The sequence below is a fragment of the Lissotriton helveticus genome, chromosome 5_1 (assembly GCF_964261635.1).
Source record: "Lissotriton helveticus chromosome 5_1, aLisHel1.1, whole genome shotgun sequence".
Lineage (NCBI taxonomy): Eukaryota > Metazoa > Chordata > Amphibia > Caudata > Salamandridae > Lissotriton > Lissotriton helveticus.
The window spans coordinates 722034452-722058488 of record NC_136065.1 but is presented as its reverse complement, the minus strand read 5'-3'; the positions used below and the strand labels follow the sequence as shown (position 1 = coordinate 722058488).

The 24037-nt window shown below is 47.1% G+C and overlaps 1 protein-coding gene across 41 annotated transcripts in view; it reads right to left on the bottom strand.

The window, feature by feature from the left end:
- The window catches only part of SORBS1 (sorbin and SH3 domain containing 1), a 1860906-nt gene that overhangs the window by 9650 nt on the left and 1827219 nt on the right, over nucleotides 1–24037 (bottom strand). For all 41 annotated transcript variants that reach the window (XM_078643144.1, XM_078643174.1, XM_078643143.1 and 38 more), the window contains one exon: nucleotides 9331–9443. In XM_078643144.1, the coding sequence (XP_078499270.1) occupies nucleotides 9331–9443 (113 nt within the window). The remainder of the gene's footprint in view (nucleotides 1–9330; nucleotides 9444–24037) is intronic.

Here is a 24037-nt window from a genome sequence, read left to right as displayed (position 1 = left end):
CAGCCTCTTTCAACCATTGGCTTGTGTAATTGCCTATGACATCTTGGCTCAGAAGTAATGTTTTCTCTCCTAATGCTAGCTTGGGTGTATCCTTCCACTTCCACTCAAGAAAACACATTACAAGGCAGGAGACACTATTTTATGGCTCCTTGCTTCTCACTCTGTTGGCTCCTCACTGCAAAAACATGCAGAAATGCCTTTGACTGTGTAAGGCATGACAGGCTTTGGAGAGTGCTCCAGGATTTAGGGGTAGACCGTTATTGTATGTGGATGATGCCGTTTTGATGTGCCACATCCAAGTGGGCCTTCAAAGACTATTAGATTGCTTTGCAGCTTTTATGCACAATCTAGGTTTAAGGGTGAATACAACAAAAACCTTTGTCATGAGGTGCGGCTCAGGCAGCAATATATGTAGAGATATGTTTATTGATGAACAAAAAACAGATTTTATTAACAGTTTTAACTATTTGGGAATTTTATTTGACCACAAAGCCACATGGGCTCAAGCGAGAAAACTTGATTTTATGAAAACTACCGCAGCCCTAGTCACCTTCTCAAAAAAATTAGGTAGGAGGCCCCCGCAAGTACTATTACAAATTTATAGGGCAAAGTGCGTCTCGATGGCCATCTATGGTGCAGGAGTTTGGGGAGATTGTAATCTAAAGTTTTTACAAATTGTTGAAAATCAGTTTTTGTGATATATTTTGGCACTCCAGAGCAGCGCATCGTCAAAAGTCTGCCACTCGGAACTGGGGGTCTCATTCATAACAGATTTAATTAAAATGAACCAATCATGCTCCGGTATAGGATATGGCTATGCCCAGAAACTAATCTAAATCAGGAGATTTTAACTGATTTTCTAAGTATGGTTGGTGCCATAAGAATGAAATGGTTAAAATATGTCTGGGATTTCATGTATGACTTAGGTTACCCAAAGTTTTATAAGGAATCTAGCACAATGACTACCATCTCAAGAAAAGAACTGAACGCCAAAGTATGTCCCTACTTGAATCACTCAGACTAGCAGAAGAAATTTCCAAACCCACAGTGCTGCATCACCAACTGATTTTAACAACCTATAGTATTCAACCATACTTTATCTAAGTGCATGGTAGCTATGACAGACTATTGTTGACAAGATTTAGATTGGGTACACTACATAGAATAATCAGTTTCCCGAATATGAATGATTGGGCCAGGGTGAAGCAATTATGCCCTTGTGATGCTAGAACATAGAACAATCGACACTCCATGCACTTCTCTTCTGTAAATTTTACAATATACATTAAAAAAATGGTTATTACCTCTTTTAAAAAAGATTGGTTTTAGAAGATGATGACTTGTGTTTTTAACATTGCAATTTTTAGAAAATGAGTATATGACATGGATTTTATCAGTGTTCTTGAAAAGTTTCGTAAAATGCAGAAAATCGATAATATTATGATGGCCAAATGGTCTAATATTCCTACCTCCATAATGGGGTGAAAACAATGGATTTAAAAAAATGAGATGACTATCAATTCTGTATGTTATGTTTTATTATGTGCTTTTATGATTCTCTTAGCCTTGGCGCTGGGATGCCCCCGGGTAACCAGGCGCTTTACAAGTGCTTCCTCATTCATTCATTAACCGCGGCGGTTTAGCACCGGAGGTAGTGCGTGCTACGTCCGTTGGCCGTCAGAAGCAGCAAAGGGGTTAAATAAAAATCGAATAAAGCTTGATTACTACTACTACCCTGTAATCATACTTCTGCTGTACCATGAAGTTAAATGGAGGCCTAAGTAACATTTTAAACATTTAATTAACACATAGATTTTTTTGATCTTCTAAATAAAGAGCTGTGTTTAATAAGTGTTAGAAACATATGTTTTATATATGTTTGGAAAAGTTTTCGATTGTTTGTCATCTTTATTAATTTATTAGGCCTGGGATTAACGGGGCAGCTGTGTAAACGATCTATTTTTTCCCAACACAAATACAGTGGATTTTCGGTCCCCCTGTTTTCAAGACTGCATTTTTTTTAACCGGCCTCTTTCAACCATTGGCTTGTGTATTTGCCTACGATATCTTGGCTCAGAAGTAATGTTTTCTCTCCTAATGCTAGCTTGGGTATATCCTTCCACTTTCACAAAAAAAAACACATAACAAGGCATGAGGCACTATTTTATGGCTCCTTGCTTCTCACTCTGTTGGCTCCTCACAGCAAACACATGCAGAAATGCACACTTGTGTATTCCTGTCTTTATACATCTTAGCATATTGAATCTAGGCCTATTGGTTTTGCCACTGCTTGACTTTTACATCTGGGGAGAAAATAAATACCACTGAATCCATGTTGGAGGTTTTTTTATGTTATGGATTTTTAGATCTGTCAGGGGGAGCCACGCGACCGACAAAGATGGCCGCGTGAGTTCTCGGCTTCTGTCCGCCGGCCCCAACATCCTGGACACCATCCTGCCCTCCGAGACCAGATACCGCCATCGGAGATCTAGCGGGACATCTGCGGCCAACTCCGGAGTTCCCAGGTGATCGGGCCTGCACGGAGATCGAACCGGGGACTGAAGTTGGCCCAGCGGCCGTCCCTGAATCTAACAACAGCGGGGACCCTGACCGGATGCGGCCGGTTGGGTCCCGTCAAGGGGGTGTCTGCGAGGGGCGGCCGCGATCATCATTGACGGGGCCGGGGGGGGGGTTGGGGGCGGGGTGCGGCGAACCCCCCTCCCCTTTCTCCCCGCCTCCGCATGTCGGGCTACGGTGCCTGGGGAGCCCTGTTATCCGCGGATCGCCTGAACCCTCCGGAGGTGGGGGCGAGCTCCCTGGCTGGAAGAAGGGTGAGTGGGGGCCGGGATTGTACGTTGGGACCCCCCGTGAGTGGTCCCAGTGGCTTTGAAGCACCTACCCCCGGGCCCATAAGTAGGGAGGGGCTTGGTGGAGGTGCAGCTATTGAGCGCAGAACACTCTTCACCCTGATGTGCAGCTGAAAGTGGGGGAAAACACGTTAATGGGTGATACCACAGCTTTGGAGAGCTACGCCTGTGGCTATAAGTGTCTCGAGGCCTGGAAGACCATCCGGGGCTGGCGTTCTGGCCAGCGTGGGCCCCACCACGGCAGATCGCCGACTTCAGAGCTCCGGTGGGGGGATAGTTGGGCCAAAGAGATTGGAGAGCGGACACTCCCCGCACCGAGTTGCCAGCTAGGGGATCGGACCAGAAGGGAAGGGGCGCTGGACATGGCGTCCAAGCCAGAAGGTGAGAGACATCCCCCCAGGAGTCAGAGGGCCCCGAAGCCAGTACAGTCAAACAAATCGGACCGGTATACGTTGCCGAGGGGTTTGCCTTCGGGAGTGGGGTCCTCTGTGGTTCCCTCTGGGAGTCCCTTGGACCTGGGGGCTGAAATTACGCTAAAGGATGTTATGGCCGCCATTAACGGTGTCAAATCCTCCCTGGGACAGCAAATGAAGACACTGGACACGAAGCTGGACACTGTGTCCATTGAAGTCAATCTAATAAGAGCCGACATTACCAAGGTCAATGAGAAGGTCAAATCCCTGGGTATTAAAACTGCTGGTCTGGTGCACAACGTGGCCCAACTACAACAGGATATGGGGAGCTCCAATCCTCCCACAAGCAGACGGAGCGGAACCTGCACGAGTATGAAGGCAGGGCCTGGCGAAACAATGTTCGTATTTTGGGGGTACCTGAGAAGTCGGAGGGGCCTGCCCCAGACTTGTTTGTGGAGGACTTAATCCTTAACCATCTCCGTCCTAAGGGCCTCAGTAACTTCTTCACCGTTGAGCACGCTCATAGGGTCCCAGGGAGGAGACCGAGACCTGGGGCCCTGCCGCGCCCCATGATCGCCAAAGGTCCTGAATTTTCCGGACAGAGATATTATCGGCAAGGTCGGGGGCCCATTCAATATAAGAACGCTGCCTTTTCCTTTTTTCCGGATTTCACGCAGGCGGTTCAGAAGCAGCGACTGAACTTTTTGGCAGTCAAGAAGAAGCTGAGGGACAGGGGGGTGAAATATGCCATGATGTTCCCGGCACGCTTGAGAGTCGAAGCTAACGGAAGGGCCTGGTTCTTTGACAATCCAGAAACTGTGGCCGACTGGATGGACACTCTCCCTCGAGATGACCCAGTACCACCAGATCAATCAGAGGAGCAGGCGACGGCAGGACCGGAATAAGGTCGCCATTTGTTCTCCTGATTTGCACTATACTTGCCAGGTATCGGAGATATTGAAGCAGCTGGGCGGGTGCATATCTCTCCAAGTGATTGGAAATGTAACGAGACAATGGGACTCGGAGAGGAACTGATTGTTTTTTGGGGTGTGGGGTCAGGGGGGCGGGGCGGGATGTCGACTCCTCTCCCCTTTACTACTTTTAGTAACTCAGTTTGCACAGTAGTGGTGTGTAGGGCGACAGGCACTCTGCTAGTTGGGGATGGGCGAACGCCGTGTGCAAGGGTGCAGGATGGGGGCATGGGATTATTCATTTTTTGTGTTACGTTTCTCATGTTTGTTTTCATCGACCAAGCTGAATAATGCTGCAGGGCTGGCCACTCTCGTGCGGGGGCGCAATGTCACTTAATCAGAAAAGATCGGGAGTGAAGGTGCTTAGCTGGACTGTGAATGGCCTGGAGGACAAACTGAAGTGGGGGATGGTCAGCCAGTATATCAGAAGGCATGCCCCTGACATGATTCTCTTGCAGGAGATCCATCTGTTGGGAAATAGATGTATGGCGCTTCACAGGGGCGGTTTCAAACTAGTGGCCCACGCCGGTTTCACGTCTGGCTCCGGGGGGTCGGCGTTCTGATTAGAAATTCCTTTCCCTTCACGATCCAAAAAACATGGGCAGACAGACGTGGGAGATATATCGGAGTCTCTGGTCTCTGGGAAGGCAGGGTGGCTACTTTCTTCTCTATCTATGTCACCCCGGGCCTGAGGCGGATACGTTCAAGGATCTTGGCACTGTATTTTTCACCCTACCAGTGGGCATCCTGGTGTGGGGAGGAGACTTTAACTCTGTAATGTCGCGGGAGGAAGATAGGCACCCTCCGCGTAAACTTTGCCCGGGCCTGCGGTGGCTTCCTGAATTTGCAGACACTTTGGGACTGGTGGATGGGTGGCGGCAGCAACATCCTGGGAAATTGCAGTATACACATATTTCAGGGGCCACCACACTATGTCCAGAATTAACTATATCTTAGTCCCGGGAGCGCTATCCCACTTGATTCGGGATGTCCGCCATCTGGGGCGCGGGATATCGGATCATTCTCCTGTATGGGTCCATATGGAATGGGATTATGTTAATGTCGGTAGGGTGGCTCCTATTAACCCCTGGTATCTTAAAGACCCCCAGTCAGGAAGCAAGTTAATCAGAATCACAGATCTTTACTTTCAAGAGAATGTCGGTACAGTAGAATCTGTCCAGACATTGTGGGAGGCCTACAAGTCGGTGATCCGGGGGAGGCGCTGTCCGAGATAGCAGGTAAAAAGAAGGAGAGGATGGCTGAGATCGAAAAGGCAGAGGAAGCAGTAGTGCAGGCGGAGGAGGATCTGGCCAGGGGGCACACCCCAGAAGGGCTCCATATGGTTCGGCTCAAACAGGATGGCTTACAGAATATCGCGAGAGACAGGGCAAGAGCGCAGACTAGGGAGGTTCAGGGCAGGATCTACGAGCTTGGAGATAAGGCGGGACGGTTGATAGCGTGGCTGGATAGATGGGAGTGGGAGTCCCGGGTGGTACCTGTACTAGAGGGGCCAGATTCGGCTCTGGTCACGGACCCCCAGGCCATTGCTGACACTTTTGTGAGTCATTTCCACTCCGTATACACCGCAGAGGCCGTGTACACTGAGCTTGAAAACGCGGCAATGATCAAAGATATACAACTCCCCTCCCTTTCGGACAAGAATAAAGCATACTTGGATTCCCCCATCACAGACGATGTGGTGGCGCAGGCAAAAAGGGGCGTAAACTCGGGAAAGGCAACAGGACCTAATGGGAGTTATACAAAATAAGTTCCAGCAAACTGACCCCTCACCTCCGATCCATGTTCAGGGAGAGCAGAGAGAAGGGACGGTTGCCATATGATCAACGAGTAGCGAATATAATGGTGATACATAGAGAGGGTAAGCCTAAGATGAGCTGTGCGGCATACCGGCCTATATCATTGTTAAATGTGGAACCGAAGATTCTTGCTAAGCTATTGGCGACAAGACTGGTTAAAGTAATTGCGTCTCTGATACACCCCGACCAGTCGGGGTTTATGCCCCGCCGAAACACAGCTCTTAATCTGCGGCGTCTTCACGGGGTGCTGGGGAGAGCCACCACAATAACGGAACCGGCAGTATTAGTGTCATTGGATGCTACAATGGCTTTCAATAGGGTGGAATGACCGTACTTGTTTGCAGTTTTAGCCAAATTGGGTTTCGGGACAGAATATTGGGGGTGGGTCCATCTTTTGTACTCTGATCCGATAGCACGTGTAGTGGTTAACAATCGCAAGTCCCGTGACTTCCCCCTTAGTAGGGGCACCCGTCAAGGGTGCCCGCTGTCCCAGCTGTTGTTTGCCTTGGCGGTGGAGCCGCTGGTGACTTGGATACGACATGACCTGTCTATCCGGGGTATGAGGTGGGCTCCAGGCTGGGAAGATAAGGTGTCTATGTATGCGGATGACATATTGTTGTATCTTACTAACCCCAGGAGATCGTTGATCTGTCTCCTGGACATATTGGCAATTTATGGGAGGTATTCGGGATTTACTGTGAACTGGCTTAAGTCTGTTGTATTTGTGGTGAGTGGAGAACCGCCAGTGATTCCTCGAGGCTGCCCAGTTGAGGTGGCTGTGGAGGGGTTACGTTATCTTGGGATATTATAATACTTGATCCTGCCCTCCGTTATGCGAGAAATCTGGTCCCACCCTTGCAGAGGCTTAGGAGTGATGTGGCACATTGGCGGGCGCTCCTGTTGTCGATGTTGGGAAGGGCAGCCCTGTTTAAAATGATGGCGCTTCCACGCTTCCTTTATGCGCTCCAAAATGTGATGGATCCGGTGCCCGCCTCCTACTTCAAAGAGGTCCAGGGGCTCCAGAGGCAGTTACTGTGGGACGGAAGGCCGCGTATTGCGTTCACCAAACTCAAGCTAAATTGGTATGATGGTGGAATCAGCTTACCAGATATACGTAAGTACTACTGGGCTTCTCAGCTGACAGCGATTAATCACGGGGTCTATGGGCGACCAGATGATCCCGGGTATGCAAAGGATAGGTGGCTTCTCCCCGGGGGGGACTATTTCAGAGCGCTGTACACAAAACCGCGGAGATTCCCTTTGACTGGCCCACGGCACACGCTGTACAAGTGTGGCATACAGTAACTAGACACCTGCAGTGGGAGGGCAGGTTGACGTTGGCCACGCCGCTGTTGAACTCTGAGAAGTTGGGGAGCCTTTGCAAGACGAAGGGATTTGACAAATGGGACATCATTGGGATCTCTAGGATTAAGGATCTATGGGGTGAGGGTAGGATACACTCATTTGCTGAATTACAAAAGCAGTACAAGCTAGCCAACACAGAGCTTTTTTGATACCTACAGATCCGACACGCTTTGGCTGCTCAGGTACCAGAGGGCACGTCTCTCCCTGAAGCCTTCCCCATCGAGGACAGGGTGCTTGACGGATATTTGCAAGAGAAGACCATCTCTCTTATCTATAAGAAGCTGGTGAATAATATGGAGGACCCGTTACAGGAACTGCGGGGGAAATGGGCCGGCGAAGGGCTGGAGTTAGATGATTAGGATTGGCAGGCGGCGTTTTCCTCCCCGTGAGTGGTGGGCACTTGGGCCAGACTCTGGCTAGTGCAGCTTAAAATTTTACATAGTTTATGTCACAGGTCCGGGCCTAGTGGGTATGGGTCGGTCAGAGAGCGCCCAATGCAGACGGGGTTGTGGAGACACCGGGACGTTCATGCATATACTTTGGAGCTGTAGTTGGGTACAACAGTATTGGGGAGATATCTATGATGTACTGAGATCCGTATTGGGGGTGAATCTGAGACCAGAGGCTCGCAGGTGTATACCGAATATATGGGAATCCACAGATCTTAACACATACACCACGCAGTGGGCGACATTTGCCTTTATAATAGCGAAGCGAAACATTGCACAGTTATGGGGAGCTGGTCAACCGCCCCAGGTGGAGAAGTGGAAAGAGGATCTACATTGGTGTATGTTTAGGGAGAGGCCGGTTTTCATTGAGGCGGGTTGCCCTGGGAAGTGGAGTAAGATCTGGGGAGCGCGGAATTGATATAGAGGGGAAATCTGCCCCCCACCGAGAGGACGGAATGACTCAGAATCTGCTGAGACCCTCCTCCCCGTCAGCTGAATGTAACATTGGTCATTTCATTTGTTAAAGTGATTTTGCCTCTGTATTGGAAGATGCCAGTCTATATATATGCACATGTTATAGTTGCATGGTCGATTGTTTAATAAAAAGAAATATAACAAACAAAAAAAAAAGTTTGTCAGTGGAATAAGAAGGAACAATTTCAAAAATCAGCAACTTCACACAAAATATGGACCCACATTTACTTATGCTTGCACTGGTGCAGAGTTATCCAAATTGATGCAAACCGTTGCAAAGTGTACTTTGTATCAAGTGGGCAACACTCATGAGTTTTGGAGCAAATTCCCACCTAATAACATTAGCAGAAAGGGATTTATTTTGCCAATAAATTACACTCTCCTAAAGCAGGCATAAAGTTGGAGCATTGTTTGAATGTCTCCAGACTTTTTCAGATTTCAGATGTGTGCTGCACTTTACAGCACACATACAAGTAGGTACAACTGTAAAGTATGTCTAGGAATACCCTAGACATCATGTAGACACGCTTGCGGTTTTGTGTAAGGGTATGTGCAAGTGTGCCAGTGCTAGGGAGAAAGCAACATCTCATGCAATGCTGATCACAATATTGCATCTGGAAAAAAATGTTATGCCTATTTTACCAAAAATCGGCCTGAAAACGTATACATACGTGATTGTATTACAACGCTCAGGACAATTAATGCACCGTTAAGGTTTGTTGCTTTGATGAAACACTGCTTATTTATGAAAAGAGTTGCATTTTGTGCTATTATTTTTATAGATCTGAGATTCTGGTGCAATGATATAAAATCACGAGCTTTACTGCCAAATGCAGATGCTGTGGTCCCGGCTGTACCAAAGAGAACAAATGCATATAATGTGAAATGTTAACGACGCAGCAGCATCTTCATAAAATGTACACCTTTCCAGTATTCAAGATGTATACTTTCATAAGGCCCTATATGATGCATACCTACAAACCAGCCATCGTCACATTTTTCCATGACATCAACAACATCTCCTTCTCTTAGTTCCAATTCATCTTCATTTTGTGGTACGTAGCTGTATAAGGCTTGGAAGCTATATCTAAGTAAAAGAAGAAGCAAAAACATCTTTAAACCTTATTTTCATATGTGGAATATGTGCAATTAAATGTTTAATACTTTCCATTCACTGCATCTGTACCAAGGCTGTCATGTGGATTTTCATGATTTTATGTTTTGAGATATTACATAGGTGCGAAAAGACACTTTTTACAATTTGAATTCATAAAAGCATTTTGTTCTTACCTTAAACCCATTTTATAAAATCTCAGAGGTGTGTGCAACATATATTTCTTGACACATCTTGAAGAAGACACATCACATATGAACGTATCTTAAAGATTCTTTAGCAAGAATATGTGATCCAAAGATCAGCACTTACTATTCTACGAAATCCTCTAGAAAAGTAAGTTGGTCAAACCACTGAGCATGTCCAACATACACGAAAACAGTGTGGCAATTAACAAGGAATATTAATTGCAGTTCATAAGACCAATAACATTCTGAAGAAAACTGGGGAGGAAGTATCTGAAAACAAAATGACACTACAGGAACTAATTCAAAGAACGGAGAGAATGGCAGGCCACATCACAAGGGCTGAGACAAAGGTGGCTCAGTTAAATGTAGATCTCTAAACTCTGTATTTGAGAGCATGATGAAGGTCATGCATAAAAATGGAGAACTGGAAAATCGCTCCAGAAGATGAAACCTTCAATTTGTGAGAATACTGGAGGACATGGAAGCCTCCACAAGTCTGATCCCTTTTGTGAAAAATTGTATACAGACTTCCATATTGACATCCAACAAGAGCAATGCCTGTCATTAGTGACTAAATTCAAAAAGCCACATAGTTCCATTTCATAACTCAAAAGCAAGAGGCTTCCACAGGCAATTCTGTATGTTTTCCAGGACTTTAGACTCCAGGAGGAAATTTTGCAAAAAGCACAAGAAGCAAAGATTCCCAGCAGAGCTCACCAATTAAGTATTTCCCAACGTTGAAACTTAACCTCGCTATTTTACAAAAAGCATGAGAAGCAAAGGGGGATATTCTCAAGAACATGCGATAATCATCGCCAAAATCGGTTAAGGCAATGTGCCATATTGCCGTCTGTCGCGGGAATATAAGTCTGTGTTAACGTCCTATTCACAAAACAGCGGTAACATGCGATAGTCTCCTGATGACGCGTCAAATGTCCGTGATAAAGTCACTGGGACGGCGATAAAAATCTAAACCCCAACGTGAAAAAAGTTATGATGGGCCCAACCGTGATAAAGAAATCTGCGATAAGCTGCGCCAGGCCTGCAATTCACACAAGTCAGATAGGAATAATAACTATAAAAGTAGGAATAAAAACATACAAACAAAAGCAAAACAACTGTGAAGCACAACGGAGGTCGCCGGAGCAAGTACAGAGGACAACCAGAACCCCAGGCCAGGACCTCTGGGTCAAGGAAGGGCAAGGACAAGAAGAAGAGGAAGACACAGTTCAGTCCGCAGGAAAACAGGATCCTGATAACAGAGGTGATAGAACACCATCAACTACTAATTGTCACCTCCACTGTGTCATTGGCAACAAAAAATGGAATGTGGAAGTCCATTGTGGACAAGGTAAATTCAGTTGGAGTGCTGAAGAGGACAATGGAAGAGGTCAAGATGTGCTGGAATGATGTGAAGCGCAAAACCAAGCAGAAACTCGCCAACAACCAGAAGGCAGCAATGCAGACTGGAGGTGGGAGTCCAGCACCACAGGAGGAGCTGCATGAGATGGAGGAAATGGTGTCCACAGTCATCAGCGTGGAGACGGTGGCAGGAGTTGGGGGACCGGCACTGCTCAATATGACCTGACACAACAGCAACAGGGTGAGTAATGACCAGGAAAACACACAAGATGATGGACGGAATGTTGCACAATGGCTAAACATTCACCCCCAGTCACAGATCTGGGTTTAATCCATCGTTATTTTGCTCACCAAGCCACCCCGGTTCAAACATGGCCATATGCAAATCAGTCTTGACCCTGTGCCTCATGGGAACAGTCCAGACCGAACTGCCAAGCCATGTCTTTCCTGGACTGGAATCAAGCATCCTAGGACCGGTTTCTGGCTATCAGCCGTCTTCAGCCAGGATAGCTTGACTCCAGTGGCTTAGTGAGCAAGGGACCCACGTCTGGGCATACCCTTCCCACATAGGGTGAACAGCAAAACACACAAGATGATGGACGGAATGTTGTACAATGGCTAAACATTCACCCCCAGTCACAGATCTGGGTTTAATCCATCGTTATTTTGCTCACCAAGCCACCCCAGTTCAAACATGGCCATATGCAAATCAGTCTTGACCCTGTGCCTCATGGGAACAGTCCAGACCGAACTGCCAAGCCATGTCTTTCCTGGACCGGAATCAAGCATCCTAGGACCGGTTTCTGGCTATCAGCCGTCTTCAGCCAGGATAGCTTGACTCCAGTGGCTTAGTGAGCAAGGGACCCACGTCTGGGCATACCCTTCCCACATAGGGTGAACAGCAAAAGACACAAGATGATGGACGGAATGTTGCACAATGGCTAAACATTCACCCCCAGTCACAGATCTGGGTTTAATCCATCGTTATTTTGCTCACCAAGCCACCCCAGTTCAAACATGGCCATATGCAAATCAGTCTTGACCTTGTGCCTCATGGGAACAGTCCAGACCGAACTGCCAAGCCATGTCTTTCCTGGACCGGAATCAAGCATCCTAGGACCGGTTTCTGGCTATCAGCCGACTTCAGCCAGGATAGCTAGACTCCAGTTGCTTAGTGAGCAAGGGACCCACGTCTGGGCATACCCTTCCCACATAGGGTGAACAGCAAAACACACAAGATGATGGACGGAATGTTGCACAATGGCTAAACATTCACCCCGAATCACAGATCTGGGTTTAATCCATCGTTATTTTGCTCACCAAGCCACCCCAGTTCAAACATGGCCATATGCAAATCAGTCTTGACCCTGTGCCTCATGGGAACAGTCCAGACCGAACTGCCAAGCCATGTCTTTCCTGGACCGGAATCAAGCATCCTAGGACCGGTTTCTGGCTATCAGCCGTCTTCAGCCAGGATAGCTTGACTCCAGTTGCTTAGTGAGCAAGGGACCCACGTCTGGGCATACCCTTCCCACATAGGGTGAACAGCAAAACACTCAAGATGATGGACGGAATGTTGCACAATGGCTAAACATTCACCCCGAATCACAGATCTGGGTTTAATCCATCGTTATTTTGCTCACCAAGCCACCCCAGTTCAAACATGGCCATATGCAAATCAGTCTTGACCCTATGCCTCATGGGAACAGTCCAGACCGAACTGCCAAGCCATGTCTTTCCTGGACCGGAATTAAGCATCCTAGGACCGGTTTCTGGCTATCAGCCATCTTCAGCCAGGATAGCTTGACTCCAGTGGCTTAGTGAGCAAGGAACCCACGTCTGGGCATACCCTTCCCACATAGGGTGAACAGCAAAAGACACAAGATGATGGACGGAATGTTGCACAATGGCTAAACATTCACCCCCAGTCACAGATCTGGGTTTAATCCATCGTTATTTTGCTCACCAAGCCACCCCAGTTCAAACATGGCCATATGCAAATCAGTCTTGACCCTGTGCCTCATGGGAACAGTCCAGACCGAACTGCCAAGCCATGTCTTTCCTGGACCGGAATCAAGCATCCTAGGACCGGTTTCTGGCTATCAGCCGTCTTCAGCCAGGATAGCTTGACTCCAGTGGCTTAGTGAGCAACGGACCCACGTCTGGGCATACCCTTCCCACATAGGGTGAACAGCAAAACACACAAGATGATGGACGGAATGTTGCACAATGGCTAAACATTCACCCCCAATCACAGATCTGGGTTTAATCCATCGTTATTTTGCTCACCAAGCCACCCCAGTTCAACATGGCCATATGCAAATCAGTCTTGACCCTGTGCCTCATGGGAACAGTGCAGACCGAACTGCCAAGCCATGTCTTTCCTGGACCGGAATCAAGCATCCTAGGACCGGTTTCTGGCTATCAGCCGTCTTCAGCCAGGATAGCTTGACTCCAGTGGCTTAGTGAGCAAGGGACCCAAGTCTGGGCATACCCTTCCCACATAGGGTGAACAGCAAAACACACAAGATGATGGACGGAATGTTGCACAATGGCTAAACATTCACCCCCAGTCACAGATCTGGGTTTAATCCATCGTTATTTTGCTCACCAAGCCACCCCAGTTTAAACATGGCCATATGCAAATCAGTCTTGACCCTGTGCCTCATGGGAACAGTCCAGACCGAACTGCCAAGCCATGTCTTTCCTGGACCGGAATTAAGCATCCTAGGACTGGTTTCTGGCTATCAGCCATCTTCAGCCAGGATAGCTTGACTCCAGTGGCTTAGTGAGCAAGGGACCAATGTCTGGGCATACCCTTCCCACGTAGGGTGAACAGGAAAATACACAAGATGATGGATGGAATGTTGCACAATGGCTAAACATTCACCCCCAGTCACAGATCTGGGTTTAATCCATCGTTATTTTGCTCACCAAGCCACCCCAGTTCAAATATGGCCATATGCAAATCAGTCTTGACCCTGTGCCTCATGGGAACAGTCCAGACCGAACTGCCAAGCCATGTCTTTCCTGGACCGGAATCAAGCATCCTAGGACCGGTTTCTGGCTATCAGCCGTCTTCAGCCAGGATAGCTCTGGGCATACCCTTCTCACATAGGGTGAACAGCAAAACACACAAGATGATGGATGGAATGTTGCACAATGGCTAAACATTCACCCCAGTCACAGATCTGGGTTTAACCGCATCGCTGCGGCGGCTATTCCGCCTCAGGGCTAAGGGGGCGGGGCGGCTGCGCGGCGGCCGCATGCTGGTGACGGAACCGCTCCGTCATCAGCCGCGGTTGGGCTGTGCTCATGACGGAGCGGTTCCGTCATGGCCCCGCCCGCTCAATAGAACGCCCAGCGCAGGCGCGGAATCCGCGCCACGCAGGCGCGGCGGCCGGGCCATGACGGAACCGCTCCGTCATCAGCACAACGCCACCGCAGCTGATGACGGAGCGGTTCCGTCATCAGCATCGAAAGGGTTAATCCATCGTTATTTTGCTCACCAAGCCACCCCAGTTCAAATATGGCCATATGCAAATCAGTCTTGACCCTGTGCCTCATGGAAACAGTCCAGGCCGAACTGCCAAGCCATGTCTTTCCTGGACCGGAATCAAGCATCCTAGGACCGGTTTCTGGCTATCAGCCGTCTTCAGCCAGGATAGCTTGACTCCAGTGGCTTAGTGAGCAAGGGACCCACGTCTGGGCATACCCTTCCCACATAGGGTGAACAGAGTAATGACCAGGGACTGGGGGGACGGGGGGAGATGGGCACAATGGCACACATGCACAATTAAGTATAGCACAGTGCACACCCACAATGACTCTGGAGCATGTCTCTGATCCCCTTGGCACACTGCAGCACACCTAGAAACAGCAAGTAGGCCCCCGTCGACTATGTGCCCAGAGGGGGCCCTTCTCACACACCATCAATCTCACAACCAACCTATGCACATGTGTTAAACCCAGCAAAGCAGTGTGTCTGTGAGCAACACTGACAATGCAAGTGACACTGCATGACGAATAGCATTGCTGCAGTCAGTATATCATGAAATGTTGCACGCCACGACACTGAGGTCGCTGTGTGGATCCACATCCGTAAAGGAGCAGGTCCCACTCTGACACATCCACGTGCACAAAAAACTCCGGACGTCAACAACACATCTGCGGACAAACCATGCCCCAGATCCCCAACTCCCACCAAGAGACCAATGTACCCAAGTATGCAACATCTCAGCACTGTATAAGCACAGAAGTCAAAGGCACACCGCATGAAAGGGATAAGGGGCAGCAAAATCAGAGCTGCAGGGGTGAATCTCCCAAAATGCAGCACACACACATAACATACAGAGCACATCAACATTGACAACAATGTGGTAAAACCGCAAGACGTCCTACAACAGAACAGAGCACACAACTGATGCATGTGTAGAAACTGGCCAATCACATTTGACATAGAAGGGAAATGTGAGTTGATAATGTACAAGTACAAACAAACATCCGTGATGTCATCGAAATGTCCACTGTCCCGCATAAAATAGGCAGCTCCTCCAAAACAGTCACAATGTACCATGTCATGCAGTCTGTATGTAAACATGTACAATGCGTCAACAGACATGTGAACACAATATTAAACTGCATCTCCCCTTCACATTGCAGAGGGAAAACCAACACCTCCTGCAGAGCAGACCAAACCTCTCTTCTCTGATGACAAAGAGGACCTCCACACCTTCGACACCGATGCCCTCCAAGAGTTCATTGACAGCTACGTCAACACACCTCCAGGAGCAGGGCAGCCCAGCTGCATCGATGAGACCCCATCCCCTGCACAGACCACACAGCAGGCAGCACCCACCACCACGGCTGCCTCCCAGGACCCCCACGAACAACACATGGCCTTCCAACCCCATGTGTTGGGGTGCCAGGAGAAGATGGCTGAACAGGTGCGGGTGGGGTTCGACTGCATGGCAGCCAACATAGATGCCATACGTGGGTGTCTAAGTCCCATCAGGGACCACTCACAGTCCCTAACGGACACCCACAGTTTGCTCAATGCTCTCCAATGATCCGTGGCTGACATCGCTGGAGTCCTGTCTCTAAGACAAGAACAACTGTCTAGTGAGAGTGGCTCCAGCGATGTTACAGGGGAGTTGGGATACATGCGGAGGATCAAGGAGAACATGGAGCGGACACAGGTGGAAAAAGCAGCTGCCATGGCTGCACACCAGCGAGAGGTAGCTGGGTTCCTCAATGCCCTGCAGACCCTCCTCATTGCATTGCTGCCACAAGGCCTGGCACGGATGAATGCTACCACTCCATCTATATCACCACCCCCTGAAGTGTCAGTGCCACACAATGCGGCAGACATTCCACCTCCGGCCCCTGAGGTGTCACTGCCACACAGTGCTGGAGACAGAACACCACCACACACACGTGAGGCACATGAAACAGCAGAGGACGAACATGCGGATGATTCTGCCTTAGTTGTAAGAAGGACACAGTAGCATTCATCTCCGCCATTTTTCTGCTTGGTTCTGCCCTCTGCATCATCACCTTCCACTATCCCCTGATACACTCGGTGACTCTCACCTTGGACCTCGACATGGACTGCCATATTCTGTTTGGTTACCAATGACACAGCAATCAGCCACAGACTGAACTCTTCCTCTTCCGATGAACTTGTCATTCCCTAAAGGACTCTGGCTGGCCCTCATCCAGTATGGATGAATGTAGGGTCACTGATTCCCCCTTACGTCCATGTTGCGGGACTTGAGTCATAGGGTGCAACATTACCGATTGCGGTCCAGGAGGTGCAGACACTGGAACAGAGACACATGCATTAGTTACTTCCTTGTCCAGCCCAGGACGGAACCACGCCCAGAGCTCCAGTGTCATTGTTCTCAGCCCTACGCTGGACTGCCACACGCCAGGCCAGCCCACTCCGCTTATGCTTACAGGGGACGATGACAACGCTACATGACACAGGTCTTCCCTGTAGTGATCTGCTGATCATAGGTCTAGTTGTCAGCATGCCACAGCCACTCCCTCATGGCTTGTTTACACCCTCACCACACCCATCCAGCACACTTGTCACAGGACATGTGACCCTGCCAATAAAAAGGACCAGGCGCATGTGCTGACACCATTTCAACTCTATTGTGGTGTTTACGTGTGGTTATTATTTATGCATGAGGGCCTAGGGCCCTACCACATCACATTCCCCACTGCCAGAGGTGACATGATGACATCTGCACCACAATACTCAATCATAGAGGACTCATGACTTGCGTTGCACAGACTTGGTGGCACCGGATACACTGCGGCCGGCATGAGCCTACTGCCACGGGACGGTGACTTTCGGTGCACTGAGGTAGGGGCACCTTAAGTGCTGAGCGGGTGTGCAGCCTGCGATGATGCGCCGCCCTGGCAGTCCGGACTGGTAAGGATTTGTGTGCGCCCTGCTGCACCGCAGGGTAGGCCTGAACCAGCGGACAGCGCGGGCCTACCGCCACATGGCCTTGCCTCACGGTTCACAGAGTTAGTGGCACCTAAAGAGTTGAGCGGGTGTGCAGCCTGCGATGATACCGAGTGCACTGATATGATCTCTGCCATTGTGAAATCAAGACCCAGAACCACATGTGTGACCTGGTTTCCCGTGGTGCGGGGCTGCATGATGTGGAGGCTGCTAAGGTTGTGGAGCTTGCACCGGCACGTAGTGGGCCCTCTTGGAGACACACCGGTGGCGGAAGGTGAGTAGTGAGGCCTGAGTGCGCAGAGCGGCGGGAGGGGCTGGTGCAGCAGCCTGTTTGCGCAGGGGCGGGCAAGCGATGATGGCGTGTGCAATTATATGAACTCTTCCATTCATGTATCTGGACTCTGTTTCAGATAAGGGACCGGGCGGAACTGCAGTGTATACCGGCAGGTGGTTGGAGACACACCGGTTTCAGCAGGTGAGCAGTGAGGCCTGGCTCCGCAGTGTCGGCACTCTCTCTCCCTCTCTTCCTTTCACTATCACTCTCTTTCTCTCTCTCTCTCCCTCTTACTTTCTCTCTCTCTCTCTCTCTCTCTCTCTCTCTCCCTCTCTTTCTTTCTCTTTCTCTCTGTTCTTTGATGAGCGCATGACACACCTTCTTTTCTTGAATTTTGTCTTGCAGGCTGTGACTTACAGATTGTCCAGAGAAAACCTTCCATGACTCTTCCAAATAGTTGCTTTGAGTTTAATTTGACTAAAATGATTTGTCTGGAAATTCAAAGATGATTGAATGATTCTACTTTTTTTGACCATACATGAATGTTGATTGTTGTAATTGTGCGACATCAGGCGAATAGTTTTGTTCATGATTTCGTAAAGTTGATATAACATATCCTTGTCCGGGTTGGGGGGGTGGGCTTGGAGGTGGTGGCGGTGGGTGTTGTGGCCCTGTTGGGTGTCCAAGCTCCATGATCAGTAGCTCCATGACATCTGTTGTTCTTCAGGTGTGGCTCTGGGCTGGGCTTTCTTTTATAGTGCAGGTTGTCGTCTGACTTTACACCAGGTAAGAGCAGGTGTTAAATCCCTGCTGCTAACGCGACTTATAGCCTGTTTTGGGATGTTATCGCTGACCTGGATGGTCGTTGAGAATGTTGCGGAGTGGTGTTGTCGCTGCTTTTTGCTTGGGAACGCCTACTCTGCATATCATTAGCGTTAGTTGCCGGTGTCATCTGTGGTGATGGTTTTTGCGGCTGCTATCTCAGGAAATCTGGTGATATCGGCTGTTGGCACCAGCTTGTGAATAGAGTGATACATTTACTGCCACTTTGGCGGCAATAAAGTGCCGCTAACTCGGCGATAAGTACTTGGGAATATGCCCCAAAGTCTTTTAAATTCCGTGCAGAGGTCACCTATTAGGTATTTCCCGACTTTGATACTTCACCTTGCTATAAACAGATGATTGCACTGACTCCCAGTTTCAAAAGTACCAACTCAGATCAGGCAACAATCCTGTCTCAAGGACTTATGGAAAGGCTAGTTTAAGATCTTGCATGAAGAGGAAGAAGCACTCTCCTTCTCAGAGAAAATAAGAAAGGACAAATAAAGCTCCTGTCCTGTAAGCCCAGATAAGGGCACAAACTCTCTTTTAAAAAAACAATAAACAAATTCATACATGATGATAAGAACTTTGGGCAGCCACTGCCACTACTGTGACTACATACTGAAAAGCCAACACAAGTATGTGTCCTCAAATTTCCTCCTTTAATAGACTAAAACCTTTGCACCAAATTACTCGAATGACATAATTTCGAAACTAATCCTTGAGTGTTGATCACCAATGCTGGTTGGATCTTTCAAGAACCGCTATAACCATTACAGTCAAAATGTATTTTGTGGTGATAAACTGCTTCCTCAGGGCTAAACTGTAAGGTAGCTGTTCTTTTCCAAGTTAATTTTTTCATCTTAGAGCTCTACTTTATACTTTCACACAACGTCAATAGGTTCCCAATTGTAGATTTGATAAGATCTATTTGCTCCAAAAATCGATCCTCATAGTACAAACTTCTACAGGGCTTATACCAACTACATTCCATTTCCAAAACATCATCATATATGAGCACTCCCAAGGGCTCATTAAGGGCCAATGTATCTCTAAGTGGTGTACGAGACTTCGCATATCTTACTGCATCTCTCTCGGAGTAGAGAGTTGCGCTGGTCAAATAATTAAGCAGTTTTCACTATGATGAGCAATTTTTGGATGATGAACAAAAACTATGAATTCCCTTAACGGCCTTCATCACATTAATGGGTAACACAGTTTATCTGGAAGTTAGATGGATTATTATTTTTAAAATGTCAATTCTCCCTAAGTTTATCTTCTTAATTCGCTCGATCCCCTTAATAGTGCTACTAGTAATTTTATTGGGGTATCAGAGAGAAAGGCGATCTGCTATGGGGAAAGAGAATGTTGACTCCTGGATCTATTTTAAAAAAAACAAAAAAAAACACTCCGTGTTTCACATTTTATAAAGCGTATTATGTATGCCTCTGTTGTTTTCTTAGATTTCCAGATCCAAACTATTACAGGAAGGTGAAGTTCAAGACAATACAACTGTCGATAAAGTCTGAAAAACATGATCTAGAACATTTCCACTATCACATAAATCTTGATGCGCTCCATTATGGGAGACGTTTGCACTTCCTAAAATTGTTCAAGATTTGTTTTGTAATACTTGGGCTTGCAAAGGGGCAGACACAATTGGCTGTCTATCTAAAGGAGATATTAGATCGTTTAGTGAATTCCAGATTGAGTATGATCTCCTCACGACCAGTTTAGTTTAAGTATTTACAAATCAGCGATTTCTTGAATACTGACCCAATTGTCTCGAACCTTTGTCTATTAGGTGGAGCAGGGATGTAGAGCTTTCGAAAGAGGCATCAGTGGTCATGATATTTTTAGGGCAGTCATTTTGATTTGCATTATTAATATAGTATACCACCCTTATGATGATGCAGGGGATATTCATATGTTTGTAAACTATAATTCCCTGTGAGGATTCTGGGATGCAGTGACTGCGAAGCTACGCGTTATCATGCAACTTGGGATGGCACTGACAACATGCGCAATAATGTTTCGACCTGATTTGATCCTGGATTTAGCAAGAGGCTTATGTTTGATTGTCAATACAACTGCTAGTTTTTATGTTGTGAAACATCGGATTAGCTGTGCGACACCTAAGGTAGACCAGCAGTGTAATGCATTCTGGAACTTCTTTGAGGTAGAGACTGCAAGACACCAGGCGATAGGTATGTAACGGCGATGATGCTTAAGGTCCATATTGGGCCCCGTTTTTAAATGGCTTCAATGTAATCTTGAGGAGACGTATACCAGTTTGCCTGTGCCTTTGGGGGAGTTGATAATTTGCGATATATTACACAATCAAGTTAATAATTAGTAACATATCAAAAGAAATCAACCTTAAAACCCCTTTGTTCAGAAAACTTGTGCTTGGATTCTTAAACAGAATACACAAAAAGGCTCAAAGCTGACAGGTAGCAACTGGTTTTCGGTCACATTTAAAAAGTGTGTTGAAACATTCGTTTGAAGAATAAATGACAACAGTCAAGAGCGAGAACACTTAACAAGTGCCATGTGGGCTGCTGCTTAGGATACTTTCATTAGCGGCAGGTGCCACCTTGAGGCTTAAGGGAATAATGCAAGCTGCTCAGCTTCAAGTTTAAGTCGGCGAGCAACAAACACCACGAGAGTAATCGGCTGGTATGGTAGTGGCAGACCTGCCAACTCATACACTCGTTTAGACAAGACAGGATTCTGGAAGTCCCAAAAAACACAACTACAGACAAAAGTCTCCAAACAAGCTCCAGTCACAATGAGAACCTCTACAACTTAGGGGGAAAAAAAAGAAATCTTAGCAATATTTCTCCCTTTTTAACCTCAACTTACTTTCTAAAGAATAAACGATCACAAGACGAAAATCCAGCACTTGGCCTCTTGCACTAGAAATTTTCTCCACCTGGAACTTAAGTGCAGCACATAAGGTTGACCGGGAAGCAACTCGTGAGGTCAGGCCAGTGGAGAAGACGACAGACAAGTCCAATGGGAGAACTCTTTCTGCCTTTCTAACCCAAGGACCATGCAACTGAGATCAACCATAGAAGCTGATCCTGGAATACCACATCTATTCACATGTACGGATTTATTAGGCACATTATGGCTGTTAAATGTACTGTATCATCTTATCCTACACTACATAGCCAAGACCTCTCACTTTAAAAAGCCATTCATGGGTTCGATTTGGGTTATGTTTTTTTTCATTTAATTTTTTTGACTGGATTCCTCCTTTTGAACTTTGTTGAATATTTAACTTCACCATCTCTTGTGCATATCATTTTTAAAATCCACTGAGTGAACTCTGTAATTGTCGCAGCTTGATTTGGTGGGAGTTTGGATTTCATGGTGGTCTGACGTCACCACTTCCCACCTCCTACTGAAAAATCGAAGGACCATGAGTGTAGGGGTCTGTAACGACAGCATCATAATATACCCGTTCTTGCCAGATAAAACTACTTTGGTTAAGGCTGCGATTTTTACACAATAGGCATTCCAGATAATGAGTAGGTTTTTTCTATGGTAATACTAGCCTTAAAGCAAGTTCTTTAACCACTCCCACGCTCATGACGAGCTCAGCTCGTCATGAGCCACGGTTCTTGTGTGCTCATGACGAGCTGAGCGCGTCATGACCGTTAGAACGCTCAGACTCGGGGCTAATTCCCCTGCTGTGCTGGGCATTCTAAGGAAAGGGCATGGTCATGATGAGCTCAGCTCGTCATGAGCACACGAGAAACGTGGCTCATGACGAGCTGAGCTCGTCATGAGCACAGGGGCGCTGTGCGCACCCCCCTTCCCCCCAGCACAGCGGGGGAATCGGCCCCGCAGCCAAGGGGTTAAGAAGAATCACGAAACTGTGGCACTCCCACGACAATGGAATGTCTTTTAAGCTTATTAGTGCGTGGTTTAAACAGAGCATGCATTTAGGTGTGCTTTTATGGTTCTGATAGATCGCTTACAGCACTCTAAATTGTACGGGTGCATCATACTCATGGTTTAAACGCTCTCACATATATTTGATCATTTGCAGTGTTTTTTGCTTATCAAGATGCATTTATTCACGCTATATAAGTATTGAAATGTAGTGTACACATTCAAGCAGGATTTTACATGTATTAGAGACAATTATAATTCCTGTATGCATAATGTGTAGGATGACATTATAACCATATAATGTAACTGTGTGTCGTTTGAGTTGCCTGCACTGTAGGCCCAGAACTGCAGGTTGTTGTTGGTTTCAAATCTCCTTGGTTGCTCAAGAAATATTTAAATGAATCCTTTTTGTATGCGAAGATAGTATGTTCTCATCCTACTACAGGTGCAGGAATTCAACCTCGTTATTCTTAGCTTTAAGGAGATACCCGGAATGTCTTTGAAGAAGACTGAGAGGCGAGAAGGGAGGATGCCATCCGTGCCTGGCCTATCTGTAACCCAAGGTCACTACAAGACAAGAAGAACTTAATTAAAGCTTCTGTAGAAAACTACAGAAAAAATATTGCAAGTGAAACAGGGGGCTGAACTTTGTCTTTTTGTATGATGCGTAAGGAGACTTCTGCATTTTTCGGTGGAGAAGGAGCATCTTAGAGCAAGCTCCATAGCCTTAAGCTATTTGACCCATTTGACTTGAGTACTTCTTGGGAAGTCAACATGTGCTGACACCCATGGGGTATGATGCAAATGAGATAGGCAGGACCCTCATTGAGAGCAGTGTAGGGAAAGATAGCTTTTGTTTTTCTTCTCTATGAAAAGAGAATTAGATTCAGCTTCTATTCTGTGTTGCATTTTGATTTTGGAGTTCATCACATTATACCTTTATGCCGAATGAATTACCTTCCTAGATTTGGCTCTGTATTGATTTTCAAGTACCTATGGGGCATATTATCAACACAGGCGATAAAATTATCGCTTGCTTTATCGGCAGAAAACTGCCGCAAAAGCCGCTTTTGCGGCAGTTTTCTGCCGCAAAAGCGGCTTTAGCGGCAGTTTTCTGCCGATAAAGCAAGCGATAATTGTATCGCCTGTGTTGATAATATGCCCCTATATTCTCTGATTTTAAGGTGTGCTTATATTCAATTATTATTGGCCTTATAATTAAACTCCATAAACTGTGGTCTTTTAAGCATGACTACACCGTAAGTATAATCTTGAATTATTTACTCCCCTCAACCACTTTCAGCAGGCAAATAAAAGACCATCTGTGCTGAATTTAGTAGGGAAGGCAAGGACTAAATTTAGCGTAATCAAATGGTAACTGAGGATGGTTTGCCTCTAAAGTGAGGGGAGAACGAGGAATTTAGAGTAAAAGCGGAGGAAAATTGGGCTCTGGATTCAGAGGAGACGACAGCGAAAACGAAGACTGATGGAGGTCGGCGGATGCTGATGGTGCAGCGGAAACTGTGGTAGCGTGAGTATA